Source organism: Myzus persicae, unplaced genomic scaffold (assembly GCF_001856785.1).
Source record: "Myzus persicae strain clone G006 unplaced genomic scaffold, MPER_G0061.0, whole genome shotgun sequence".
Lineage (NCBI taxonomy): Eukaryota > Metazoa > Arthropoda > Insecta > Hemiptera > Aphididae > Myzus > Myzus persicae.
Genome location: NW_019101919.1, coordinates 35530 through 50489, shown reverse-complemented (window position 1 = coordinate 50489; position 14960 = coordinate 35530). Strand labels below are relative to the sequence as shown.

Below are 14960 nucleotides of genomic sequence, written 5' to 3'. Positions count from 1 at the left end.
TTAGTACTTAAGGAGATCCGTTATCGGAATTTCGATCGCAGGCCGATATTGGTTATGACACGTGCGAGCAGGTCCTACTACTACGGATAATGATTATTTATAAACAATTACAAATAATTCAAGGACATACTTAGATTATGTGTATAACGCAGCTTATTAATGTACGTTGGATCCCATAACGTATCATTAATTGTAATTTGTAAACGATGTTCTAACTTCTAACATACAATAACTACAAAACAATATATTGGGAGATCCACTCAACGGGCAAAAATAATTCTACCGTTAACCGGCACTCGTCAACGACCAACCGTGGCAACCTCGAACAACCTCAAAACCCCGGTGTACTGCAATGGGCATTATTTATAGATCGTAAATCGTAATGTACAGAATTGGTATTATTTCCTTATCAGTGTTTTTTTTTGGCATTTTCCGTCCATTTTATTAATTTACTAGACTCGTGCATACTGCAGATACCACATAATTATATTGGCATATTGGTATAACTTGCACTTGCACACAAGCATAATATTGTAAAGCCCGCTCCAGTGTTTCACAGTCCCGCGTATTTAATATTTTATTCTTTGTTATTGAGTCTTCGTATAGCTATAGCATGTTCTATAATAATTATTATTATTGTAATATTGTCCTCTCGGCTCTCGCGCGGGAGCGTGTCGTACTCGTACAACTCACTCTTCAGCGTCGTTGATCGCCACTATTCGGTTGAATCGGTGGATACTTGATTGGTTTAACACATTTATATTTACATTAAACTAAATTTTTTATGCATTTACTCGTACACTTATGATACACTCAATACACGCCTTACTTCCATATACACAAATATGGGTAAAAGAAAATTAAAAATCAACAATTCTCACGGTAAGCATTATTTATTTATTTATTTATAATTTAAATTGTTTTACCTACTATTATTTTATTAGAAACAATTAACTAGGTACTTCAAAACAATGTTTTTTAAAAAGTATTTGTTATAATTTAGATTGGGTTGTAGTCCGTTTTGTTGACGATAATATTATTCAACTATGTGCAGAAAAAAGTTTTAAAAAAAGAATTATTATTGGACAAAAGTATTACGTCAAATGGAAAGACGGATATAAATATTTGGCAGAAGTATTAAAAACAGGAAGTAAGTTTATAATGTCTATTAATTAATCTAGTAAATAATATGTTCTTGATTGCTACTTTTTATACCAATTAAGATATTTAGCGATTTCCACAGAACATTCCTTATATCCAATATGCCTAACTTATTTGTTATTTATGTACCTACCTAAGCTACACACATTTTAACTTATACAATTATACATATTAAGTAGTTAGGTAATAGGTACATTATAATGTATTGTTAAACTAATAAGTATGTAATAATATATTATTAACAACATACTATGTGTTTAGGATAATATATAAGATCTAAGTTAAATTCATATATTAAAATTAACTGTTTTTTAAATGCTTGTAGCAATAAAAATATAAAATTTAATTGAGAATAGGAATTACAATTAAACTTTATAAAAGCTCTACACAATAACTTGATGGATGTCAGCAAATTCTCTCTTAAACATTATTGAAGTATTGTAAAAAAAACAACATAAAAACACAGATAACTAATGTTTTTTAACATAAGTTTATTAATATATAAATTCACTCCAATACTAAAATTAACAATGCAAGTTTGTTATGCTGTGTTAGACTCCTCTTTAGAAAATATGTAAAATATTCATAAATAACATTCAATATAATAAAAATTTCAATAGGTATTTCTCTTATTTTTCTCTACCTACCTTACTTTATAACTTCCATCATTACACCTAACATAGTAATTAATATTACTCCATTTTCGTAAATGTTGCACTAAGTAGGTCGTAGGTATTTACTATTTAGTGTTAAGGTAGTTGCAAGGAAAGTTGTTAGTGCCTATTTTTAAATAATAATGTATTTAATAATTTTTTAGCTAAACATGATATGGAAGGTTACATAAACTCAGGACAGTCAACATTTCTTTTAAAAAACGATGACACCTTATTTGACAAAGAATTAAATGTTCCCTTGACAAGAAAAGATAACAGAAGTATATTACCCGAGTCAGAAAAGATCACCGATGATATACATTTACTGAACAGCTTTGAAACTGAAAGTAGGTATCTATAATTAAATCAATTTTAAAGTAGCCAAGTCATCTACACACTTAGGTTAATTTTCAGTAGGCACTATTGCTTTAAATAATATGTATTTTTTTAATCCTATTGTAGCTGCACAACTACGTTTTACAAACTTGATTGATTCTAACGTAACTAAATTGCTTTTGAATGAAGATGATAACTTATTTGATAAAGTAGTACATGTTCCCAAGACAAGCGAAGGAAATAGTATATTACTCGACTCTGAGAAGGTCGTTACTGATGATATACATTTACTGAACAACGTTGAAACTGAAGGTAATTAAAAATATTGTCACTGCTACTTGTGTAATTAAATTGAATAAATATTTATTGTTTTTTTTAATAAAATATATTTTTAATTTAATTTTAGCTATTCAACCAATTTTTAAAAACTGGATCAATTTAAATAATGGATATGATTTAGTTGCAAGTGAAACAGGTATAATTATTTTTATGTTTTAACATAAATATTTTTTAATATATATTTTTATCTATTCATTCTTGAATGTTATATTCTTTTACAGATCAACCACAGAACTCCTTTGAAGACTGGAATTTCGATAAACTAATGCAGAATGATGATCCATACAACTTTGAAAATGAGACAGGTATTTTAGTTTATAAATCTTATCATCTCAACTCTTCACACTTTCACAGTTTTCTTATATTTACAAACCACTACAAAAATATTTTTGTAATTATTATACATACTACTATACCTAATATAAAAACAAATATGTTTATAGTTTTCGATATTATAGTCACTGTTCTAAAGTGTGATCTAGCTGATAGGGATATAATATAATAATAATAGTAATAATAATTTTTCAAATAGTTAATATATAATATGAATAAAAAGGTGCCAATGCCCAATGGTAGTTATATGATAGATAAATCTAGGAAAAAAAGCCCAGGACAACATTCATTGGAAAAAAAGCCCTGTACCAACTAAATACATTATTATTTTTTATTATGATTTACATAATTAAATGCGATCATAATATAATCATTACATTAATCTATATACCATAAAATATATAATATTCTAAAATACTAGTTTAATATTTTGTAAATTAATAAATTGTTAAAGTGTTAAAACATAAATGTTAACAATTGTTTTTCATTAGTTATTAAATTAATTATTATATTATTAGGTATTATATTATTATCTAATTTAATATTTATTATACTAGACAAAACATTTACCTACTATACTTTAATCTCTTATATTTCAAAATATTTATTATATTATTTTATTAAATATTATTATGATGTAAAATTATATACTATACATATATTATATATATATATATATGGTTATAGAATATACCTATGTCCAAAAGAGGTTAGGTTGCCTATATACAAACATTAAATTATAAAATGTACTCTATAATGAAAATGCGTTATGAATTTAGTTAATATGGCTTTATTTTCCTATAGGTGGGGCTTTTTTTCCGAATACCTAATAGATATAGGTAAATTATAATTTATTTTGTATGTTAACAAATTATTATGCTTTTGAGATATCTTGCTGATCTAACATGTAGTAGGTCGTTTATATAAGTAAGCGTTTTGTTAGGAGCATACATTTATAGAACTAAAAACATGATAGCTTTTTTGTACTTAAACTTAAAAGAATAGTTTGTTGGTAAGACATCTAATTTTTTCATATTTTTAAGGATAAATATTATTTTTTATAATCACATTTTTCTTATAATCAACCATACAAAACTTGAACAATTATTCATATTTCACTATATTTTGGAAAATAATATTTAATGACATATATTTTGTTTTTTTAGTGGATATCTTAACATCTGAAAGTAACCAAAATTCAAAAACCAAATACAATGGACTTAGACCTAAAAAGTCTTGTGTCTTGAAACAATCATCTTACTCAGAAAGTTCGGTGCACTCTGATTATGATTCAGAATCTGACTATTTACCACCAAATATAAATTTGAATTGTGATTCAAGTGATGAAATTTCTTATAAGTCAGACATCAATATAGATCAGCTTAATGACATTCATTATTCCGATATATCTCAGCCATCTACTTCACATACTACATTAAATCAAAAAGACATACTCAATAATGAAGTCATAGAATCAACTAAAATACTTAAAAAGGGATATAGATTTAATGGTTTAGTTGAGACTTCAAAAATCAAACAAATAAGTAATAAAAGGTCTTGGGATAAAACAACTAATTGTATTTATTGTGAAAAAAATGTAACCAATTTTACAAGGCATATTATAAGGAATCATTCTATGGAATTTGAAGTCGCTCGGTACCTTTCACTACCTAAAGGTTCAAATGAAAGAGTTGAACTTGCTGACAATATACGGAAAAGAGGTAATTTCTTATGTAATGTTGGAGAGGTAGAAGTTATCAAACCAGTCAGACGTCCAAATGAGTTTTCTAAAACAATTCCTGATGCCTCAAACTATTTACCTTGTAAACACTGCTATGGTATGTATAAAAAAAAATATTTGTACCGTCACGAAAAAAAATGTAAAAGTGCTAAGACTAAACAATTGGGTAGAAATAGAGCCCAATCAAATGCTCAAAATCTTTTACTTGCATTTTCAAATACAGACCAAGATTTAGTGACAAAAGTATTTCCTAGAATGGCCGTAGATAATATTTCATTTGTAGTAAAGTCTGATGAATTGATCAAAGCGTTTGGGTCGAGATACTTGAAAAGCCACAGAGAAAAGCACCTTGTTCATGTTGTCACTCAAAAAATGAGAACGCTTGCACGTTTACTAATTCAGATGCAGTTAGAATACCCTTCGATAAAAACGTTACAAGAATGTCTAGTACCAAAACATTTTGACCTGATTGTCAAATGTACTAAAGCTGTTGCAGGATATGATATTTCAAAAGATTTATATGGAGCTCCTTCCGTTGTCTTGAAAATTGGAAATATGTTAAAACAATGCTGTGATATTGCTGAATTTACTTTATTAAAACATTGTAATAATTTGACACTTGATGAAGCACAATCCAGTACGCAAAAGGCAATAATAAATATGAGGTCCATTATAGAAAAACAATGGTCTTATGAAGTCTCAACCAACGCCTCTAAAGAGATATTACAAAAAAAATGGAACAAGCCTGCTTTTCTTCCATTAACATCTGATATACAATTATTTAGAAACCATTTAATTCATGTACAAAATGTAAGTATACAAGAGCTTAAAAATAACCCTAATGATCAAAAATCTTTTAAAAATTTAGAAGAGAGCGTGCTAGCTCAACTTATTTTACTTAATAGAAGAAGATCGGGAGAAGTTCAGAGATTATTTATCAATACTTATTTAACAGCACCAACAGAAATATCTCAAGAAGAAATTGATTTATCTTTATCCGAAATGGAACGCCAGCTCACCAAACAATTAAAAAGAATCGTCATACGGGGAAAAAGAGGTCGCGGCGTGCCCATTCTTTTTACTCCAACATTACAAAAAACTATAACATTTTTACTCAAAACTAGAGAAGTAGTTGATTTTATCGATGAAAACAACCCATACTTATTCGCACTGCCACATTCATTAAACTGTATAAGAGGTTCTGACGCAATACGAAAACTAAGTGTCGACAGTGGAGCAAAAAATCCCGAAAACCTCACATCAACTAAACTACGGAAGCAAGTAGCTACAATCGCACAAATTTTAAATTTATCTGATGGTGATCTTGAACAACTATCCACATTTCTTGGCCACTCCAAGGATGTACATAAACAATTTTATAGGTTGTCAGAAAGCGCCTTCCAAGTAGCTAAAGTTAGCAAATTGTTATTGATGTTGGAGAATGGGCGAGGTCAGGAATTTCGTGGAAAAAATCTCGATGAAATTAATATAAATGTTGATGCATTAGTATCTGATGTTGAAGATTATTCATCAGAAGATGATAAACCACTTGAAAGTCAGGATGCAAAGAAAACAGTTGAAAATGTTGAAAATGTTCAAATGAAAAAAAAAATCTCTAATAAAATTAAATCAGTGCCTCTTCCTAAGAAAAATTTGCTTCCAGATTCTAAGAAGTTTATAAGGGTGCCTTGGACAGAGGCAGAAAAGAAAGTGACAACAGAATACTTCCAAAAACATATTTTACTTAACAAAGTACCAAAAAAAGAAGAGTGTGATAACCTTAAGAAACAATTTCCTGAAATAATGATAAACAAACCATGGAAAAAAATTAAAACATTTATACATAACATCAACAACCATAAGTAACTATTTTATCTTTTACTACTATTTTCAAATTTTTATTTATTTTATTTGAAAAAGTCTTTCTTTTTATGATTAACTATTTATTTGGTACACATTACATAAATTACTCACACTATACATTTTTATTGTTATAAAAGCTGATGTTACTTTTTTTTTTTATTAAATTGAGGTTAATAATAAATTATAAAAAGTTAAAATTAATTGTTTGTTTCTAAAATACTACCATCTTACTAACTAGTTGTAAACATTGAAAGGTAATCAATACTATTGATTATAAAATATATAGTCAGTGCTTGAAATGGAAAAAAATTAGAATGGGGTGCAAAAGTTTAAAACAATCTGCATACATACTCAAATATAATTATTATATAATTAAATAGGATTTAAAGAAATAAGTTTCACATAAAATTATGTTACAGTTAGTTTTGGCCTAGTATAATTATTATGCTCTCCTGTACAATTTATTTTAAAAAATAAAAAATCTTGATAGTGTACACAGTAGGTAAACTTATTATTTGATTGTATAATTAGTGATTATTGGCTATTGCATGGTTTGGCAACGTTGTATGGATCTAATAAAGTGCTTATACAATCAATAAACATACTTGTAGATCTAACAAAGTGCTTTTACAACTTATGAACATACTTGTGGATCCCACATGCTGTGTTATTTCTTCCTATACACACTGGATCCCAGAAAGATTTAATAACTCCTTACATTATCATGAGTGTATTGTGTAAACTAATATTACATTAAATATAAAATAATATTTTACAGTTTTAGCATTTGGTCCAAGGCCCTAATACCTAATATTTCTTATGGATCCCATAACGTACTGCTTTACTTACGGATCTCCTAATATACGTTATGTATGTCTGTGTGTGTGTGTGTGTGTGTGTGTCGATTTGATGTATTGAATAAATCATTTATATTGTAAATACGAATACTCCGTCATGATATCAGATTAATAATACGCGTGTATAATTATTATAATGCATAAAATACACGGCTAAAACTATAATATACCATCGTGAACTTTCTGTATATTATACGTTTCACCGCACGCGCGCATTACACGGTATGGTTATAACATTAACTGCGTTATACAATTCATTACCTCTGTGATCGGTACACGTGGCAATGGGTCCTGTGTGCGCATAAACTTTAAGATGCCATTGCAGGATTCGTAATATTTCAATTCGTCCTTATTCTGCGCGTCTATTGTTATTTAATGATACACGACCCGCCGGGTTGTTATATTATATCACCTAAAAAGTGATTAAATAAATGTGCAGGGTTTTAAAACTTTTAAAATGGTACGTTCCTAACATAATACACAATGAAACTTCATGGTATACATAATAATATGTACAAACTCGTAAACCGTTTTAACACAATAGTTTAGGAGCATGGGAATAGCTTGCATTTAATTTGTTTCCATAAATGCATTAAAATATGTAATAAATAGTAAATAAAAATGATTGGATAGTATGCGTAAAAAAATAATATAACTGCACCTAACATGTACGTGTAGTTTAATTTATTATACTTTTATCTATATATTACTACACTATACACGCAAATGATGTAAAAAAAAAATAAAAAATATACGCACATTGGTGAATTACAAAAAGATAAATAAATAAATATAATATTATAATAATGAAATTGTGGAAAGAAAAGAAAGATAATAAAGATAAAATAGTAATAAAAAAAAATAATAATAATAATGTGGATGCAACGTTAAAAACATTTTTATGGATCTACAAATATCAAAACGTTATTTTCATTATGTTGTTTTAATACAGGAAAATGAACTAGGAGCAGAAGACTAAAGAATACTCTAAAATGTTTCTTTAGTAGTGTGACCATATACATTTCAAGTGAATATAAACCAATACAAAAATATACACATTTTCAATAGCGTTCATATAAATGAGAGAATAATTTGAAAACTCAAAGAAATAATAGAAGCAAAAATCCAAACAAGTGTAACAAAACTCAATATGAGATGACAACGTAAAATACCTACTGAAAAAAATTAATAGCACTTAAATTGTTAAGTAGATTATAAAATCAGTAAAAAAAACGTATGAATTAATAAGTTACAATAAATATTACATATTACATAATATATACAAATACGTGCAATGGTACACCAATAAGTGCAATAGCATATTGTAAATATATTAATATTTGAAAACCTTATGTGGTCGTTTGATACATTACAATTAAATTGTTTTCTGACATTAAACGTAATATGACTGAGCACGTGACGATCGTTATTTTACATGTATATTGTATGTCAACCATAAATAATAATAATATCAAATTAACACTAAAATATACAATGAGAAACCTTCTTTCAGTAAACCTAAATTATTGTGTAAAGATACTGTAATAATAAAATAATAAAAAGTAAATAGTTGTTCTTTTTTATAATCCTTATTATTTCCATACATTTTTAATTTGACTCTTATAATATACATTATACTTGTTTTGATTTTTAATCAAAACTATAAAAGTAGCTTAATCTTAAGCTTGTTGGTTTTAATACTCAATCTTAGTCACATTTACTCTCTGATTTTCATTTGTTCCTTAAAAATTAACAATAAGAACTATATAAGACGCCGGGCCAATATTATAATAATAATAGTAATTTAAAATTAAATCACAGTACTTATCTTATACTAATCCTATTTTTATCCTATTTTACATACCTAACTACACCGTTCATTTAGGCAATATAAATATTTGCTAAAAATAAAAAAACCTACACTATGACATAATTTAATAAGTTGCCTAAATTGAAATTGAACTATACAAACGTATGAAATATTATTATTTCCTGCAGTTGTAGTTAAACTAGTTCCAATTGCTATATTAATATAATAAATTCGTTTAAGCTCTACTAATACGGATAATTTTCAATATTTAATTTTAATACCGTTTAATCGCTTAGTTGTACTATCACAGGCTACAGTAAAGACAAATAATATCCCTAATATGATTTAGGCCAAATAACAACACATGAAAATAAATGAACTCCACGATAAGATATACTAAATCCTTACTGCCTGCCCTACCTATCAACCGTCTACTTGCTTATAGCTCTGCAGCGAAACGTTAAAGATTAGAATAATGTTAAAATATACGTACAAATATGAATAAGATGTAAGGTTCAAGTCAATATATATTTTAAGAGAAACATTCATTATTTTATGTAAATATTTAAAGACATGTTTTATTTGGAAATACATGGAATATTTTAAACGATATTATTTAAAATGTAAGTACCAATCTCATATAATACACCAATTACAAATGCATGCTTATCACGCTATTAGTTCACGAAAATTTGCACGTTTACCGACTAGATGAGGCAGTAACATTGTTTTTTAAAACAAACGTAAAAAAAATTAATCAATATTATACGTATCACTGTATCAGACACACTCGACCAGAGTGAAGTTCAGATCCAATAGGTATATTATTATGTTAATTAATCTGGTAAATTATACGACATAATATACATATTGTGTACATTTTTAAAATACGAGTCTCGCTGTAATTTATACATTTTCAAACTGATTGCATTAAAAGTGTACTGTTTGGTACTAAACAAAGTGAAAACGCGCAAAAGGTAAACATGCAAATTTGTCGTATAAATATTAATTGTTATCAAAACAGTTTTAAAAATTTATTGCCCTTACATTACACACCAAAGCATTGTACTTTCATCGATCGAAAAATAAACACTTGTGGTCAAACTTTTCGACCCCTGGGAATTTTTTCTCCTCGCCAATCGCTGTGAACTTTTAGATTAATCACATAGGTAATAATATTATAATGTATAGAATATAACAAAGTCATATTTTAAATTTGTATTTATTTTTTAAATAAAATTAAAACAAACATCACTTGAACGAGACCTGTACAAAATAGGTAATTTCAGCATATTCGAAACATATACATCCAGAAGTTTGTCACCAATAAAAGCCGAGTCAAACTGTACCTCTCTATATACAATATAAAGTGGTGTTTATAAGATGACACATTCGTGATTATTCATCCAAGAACATTCTCCGCTTTGGCTCTCTACTTCTAAGGTTTTGCTGAGAGTCAATTTTACGTATACGTTTACTAAAAGCAATATATGTTTCTAGCATCAATTTTGACGAGGTCTGCAGGAAACGTTTAATTACGTGTGCAATCCTATAAAAACAAGCGAATTGGGACATTTTTTTTTTTTATAGTCTATTTTTATACAAATACATTTTATATACTTTCTATAAGTATATTACTATCATCAATATTATTATTTAAAAAATATATATGTATATAATTTAGTATAATAAACCTCACGGAGCGTAGGATTTTTTTAGTCACAAAAAACTTGATAAGCTGCGTCAATTTTCTAACTTTTAGACACATTGGTGGTTTATCGGATCAAACTAATGAGTATTCCGCATGTATTTTTTTTTATCATAAATATTTGTCCACTTATCATGAATATAGACTTTCATAGAACAATTATTTTACCCCAGTCGTGATAAACATTGATGAGAATATATCTAAAACAAATTTAAAAAAACAAACATTTATAATCATTTATAGTCACGTGTATATCAAATCAGTGGCACCGAACTTTGAACCTATACATTTCAAAATATTACATTTTGAATTTCTTCTAAGTAAGTAATAATTTAAATAACAAGACTACTGACATTAGTTTAATAAAATGAAAAAATAATTTATAATACTTGTCTTCTATGCATTACTATATGTACCATTTATTGTTTTTTTCTTGGATTCTTCTCAAAATCTTAGTATTCAAATTAATTTGAAAATTAAGTTGTTACTATCTAACCCAAAAAACGTTTGGTACTTTTAAATATATTGATTAATTGTGTGGACCTTTTTGACCCACAAACTAACAATTATCATAATACTATGATTCAAGTGTCCAATAAACTATTTAAGTAATTTAATTTCAAAGCTAAGGCAGAATTCGGCTCCACTGAAAATTGTTATCTTAATAAAATAATTTTTCTAAATATACGATATAAAACATTGCTAGTTGTTTAACTAAGAACTAAACAATACATGCCAGTGTATTATATGAGTTGGTTGTACAATTGATTGATTTTATGACTAATATTACGTAGTTAATATTATGGTGTATTTCAATACCCATGAAATATCCTATTTTCTTTATTAAATAAGTACATACGTTTATGACAAAAAAAGTAAACACTGAGCACCTACTTATGAAATAGGGAGATGATTTTTTCTTGCCTTTCTTAAACGGATTCAATAACTTTGTTCAAGTAGATATTCTTATTTCTTACTTAGATAAGTAGGTATAACTATAAAATTGTAAGTTAAATGTTAATACATAGTAACGAATTAAGTTTATGTTTAATAGTTAATACGAATAAATGTATACATAAATATATAATATAAAGTATATACTTGTACTAAATAATTATAAAATAGAATATCATATTGTTAATACGACTAATATACGCGATTAGTATACTCAAAATATTTACTTATGTGTTTGGTTTAATTTTAATTTTTATATTTTTTTTTTATATGTAGTTTGATGACTATTATATACTTTAAATATACTACTCATTAAACTTAGGAGACTAATTTATTTTATTTTACAAATATCATTCATTTAGTTTAAATAGCAATTATACATACCTACGTAATATGAATGGGAAATAAAAATATTACTTTTTTCGTGGTAGTTTCCTTGTAAATCATAATTCATAACGATCAGAATCGGTATCTCTATTTTCATATAATTGTAAATATTTAAGTCGTTTTTAGCATACTCTTTAGATATATTGTACCAGCGAGTTCTAAGTACTGAGATGAACCTTCCTAGTATTTGTTTATCAGTGCAAGATAAAAAGAAACCATTTTCCTTCGAAATCGAGACATAGTTCAATTTTACTTAATAACTCAAATCTGTAAACTTAAACCTGCTTTTGCAAAAAATATATGAATATTTTTTTAGAATTTATATTAATGAAAATATAATACTACAATACAATTTCATTTTACCCCTTTTTTTATTAGTATAAAATGCTGCTATACAAACTTATTTTTGTATTTAATATTTAAAAAATAATTTGATAATAGAATAATTGATAATACACCTACTGTTTAGTTTCAAATAATATCTTTTTACGTTCCCATATTATATTCCCATATTCTATTAATTGAGTCTTAAATTCTGAATCAAATTTCTTTAGACCAAAAATTAATTGTCTTTCACATTGTAACATATAAAATGTTAATAATAAAAAGAAAACGGTTAATTTATTTTAATTTTCATCAATAAATCTTATAAACTATGTTATATTCATAATATTACATACACACATTTTTTAATTTTTTAATTATTCAGTTGTTTCACCTAACTTGTATATTTTATTTTCTAAAGCTAAATTAGTATTGTACGTACCTACCTATTTTATCTGTTTTACGTATATAAACCGTATAACTTTATTTTAACTATGAATGTAGTTCGGTGAGACCTTAAGGGGAAACTCTAAATATTTTTTTCACTTGAAAAATAGAATAGGTTTTTTTAACATTACGTTTGGTGGGCAATTAAGTTTGAGCTTTATTGTATTAGTATAAGTTATAGGTTATAATATTGTTTCCTAAATAAATATACAGTTAAAATATTTATAACTACTTTCAAGATTAATGCAAATAGCGTCTTTATTCATAAAATACATTTTAATATGGGAACACTTATGTATTTTTTTCAAAAACTACATTAGATTTATTTGTTTTGGTAATTTATTAAAGAATTCATAAATTATTCATTTATTCAGTTAGATTATAGTATACATAATAACCTACTACAGTAAATTATAATTTCCTTATATTATTTATGTTTTGTAATTCGTAATTAAAAGTAACCAAAATCTTTCATTATTAATATTTAAAACTAACAATACATATTATAATATTTTGTAATCATAATTAATTAATAATGGCAAAAGATATAATTGTATTTTACCTATCTGAAAACATTTAATTATACCTAATCTAGAAAAATATATTGTGATTATGTCACGAACCCAATACAATATTAACTATTGTTGCTTTGTTTATTAAATACATGTTAGTCTCTTTTTGACTATATTATAATGTTAAAATTAGTACCTACTGATAAAAATGTAAGTAAATATTTATACTTCATGTTTTACTTGTACACACTAATAATTATGTAGCTATACTTATTCGCCGAACGAGGGAAACGATAAATATTAAGACAGCTCATCCACTATCATACAATATGTTTTTATTACAAACTAAATAACACAACATTATAATATCAATATTAACATGGAGAAATATCTACGCTTAAAAGAAGCATCGTTTTATACATTCTACAGAACAATATTATTTATTTGCGTAACCTATTTTATTTTGAATTCATACATTTTCATCATCAGCACAAATTGATTCTGAAATGTTTTCGCCGAATACCAAAAAATAGTTAGTACTGATGTACCTACATTATATTATTGTGTGTCCAATACTCCAATATAGTAAACATTGATGACTACAAATGATATTCATATTTTGGTCGATCACACAAAATCTAGAAATCGATGGTTTATATTACCTAGTTAACCAAATGAATTAAAAAATAAAGGTTCACGAAGACTGGAATTTAATAACGTGGTAAGTGCCAACAGTTAAATATATATTAATATATTAATAATATTGTTCATACTAACTGTGCAAATAACAAATAATACATTCATAATTTTTAATTTTACTAAATATTTAATATTTTTCATTATTAGTTTTACTTTTCCTTAATGCAATAATATTAATTATGAATATCTTTTATGAAAACCCAGGTTAACCTAGTAAAGTGTGATTCTTATCAGCGTAAACTATTAACTTCTAAATTTATAATACCTACATACCTACCTAATATACATAATTATAAACAATTATTTGGCAATCAGTGATATTATGTCAAATTGATTAGATTCTCCTATAGGTAATACCAATAACTATTAATACCCTAATCTTACGATACTCTATCCCTAATGTTTATGTTATCCTGTCTAAAGAAGTTAACTTTTTTATATACAATGTTTAATTTTAATTTGTTCAAATTGTATGATTTATATCATGCCATCGTGTTTGTCACATATGTTTGAGTTAATATTTCCCATAGAAAATAAACATAATATGGTGTCAATATAATAATTATAATTTACTTTTAAAAATTCAGTTCAATTTACTCGAGGACAGCCTCGTGATCCAATCAAATAATTTATCATAATCCTTACTGTATTATAGTATGTCTTTTATATTTTAATGTATCTAGTTGGTTATTCATATAGGTTTAAAAAGTGTAATACCTATTATCTAGCATATAATAGTAAGTATCAATATCTTAGAAAGTTTAAACCACATGAAACATTTCATATATTTAAATTAAATAGTTGTGAATTACTAATGATTTATGAACTATAATATA

The 14960-nt window shown here is 26.3% G+C and overlaps 1 protein-coding gene and 1 long non-coding RNA gene across 2 annotated transcripts; one reads left to right on the top strand and one right to left on the bottom strand.

The window, feature by feature from the left end:
* Positions 1–845: 845 nt before the first annotated feature.
* LOC111030769 lies at positions 846–6381 on the top strand (the record flags this gene model as incomplete). Its single annotated transcript, XM_022310439.1, has 5 exons — positions 846–882; positions 1979–2161; positions 2277–2462; positions 2711–2794; positions 3989–6381. Coding segments are annotated over exons 1-5 (2883 nt in total), but the record flags the coding sequence as incomplete, so codon positions are not given.
* A 3918-nt stretch (positions 6382–10299) lies between these two features.
* Positions 10300–11840, bottom strand: LOC111030765. The gene is made up of 2 exons (XR_002604132.1): positions 10788–11840; positions 10300–10642 (listed from the first exon to the last, which is right to left on the bottom strand). It is a non-coding gene; the product is annotated as an uncharacterized LOC111030765 (long non-coding RNA).
* Positions 11841–14960: the final 3120 nt, after the last annotated feature.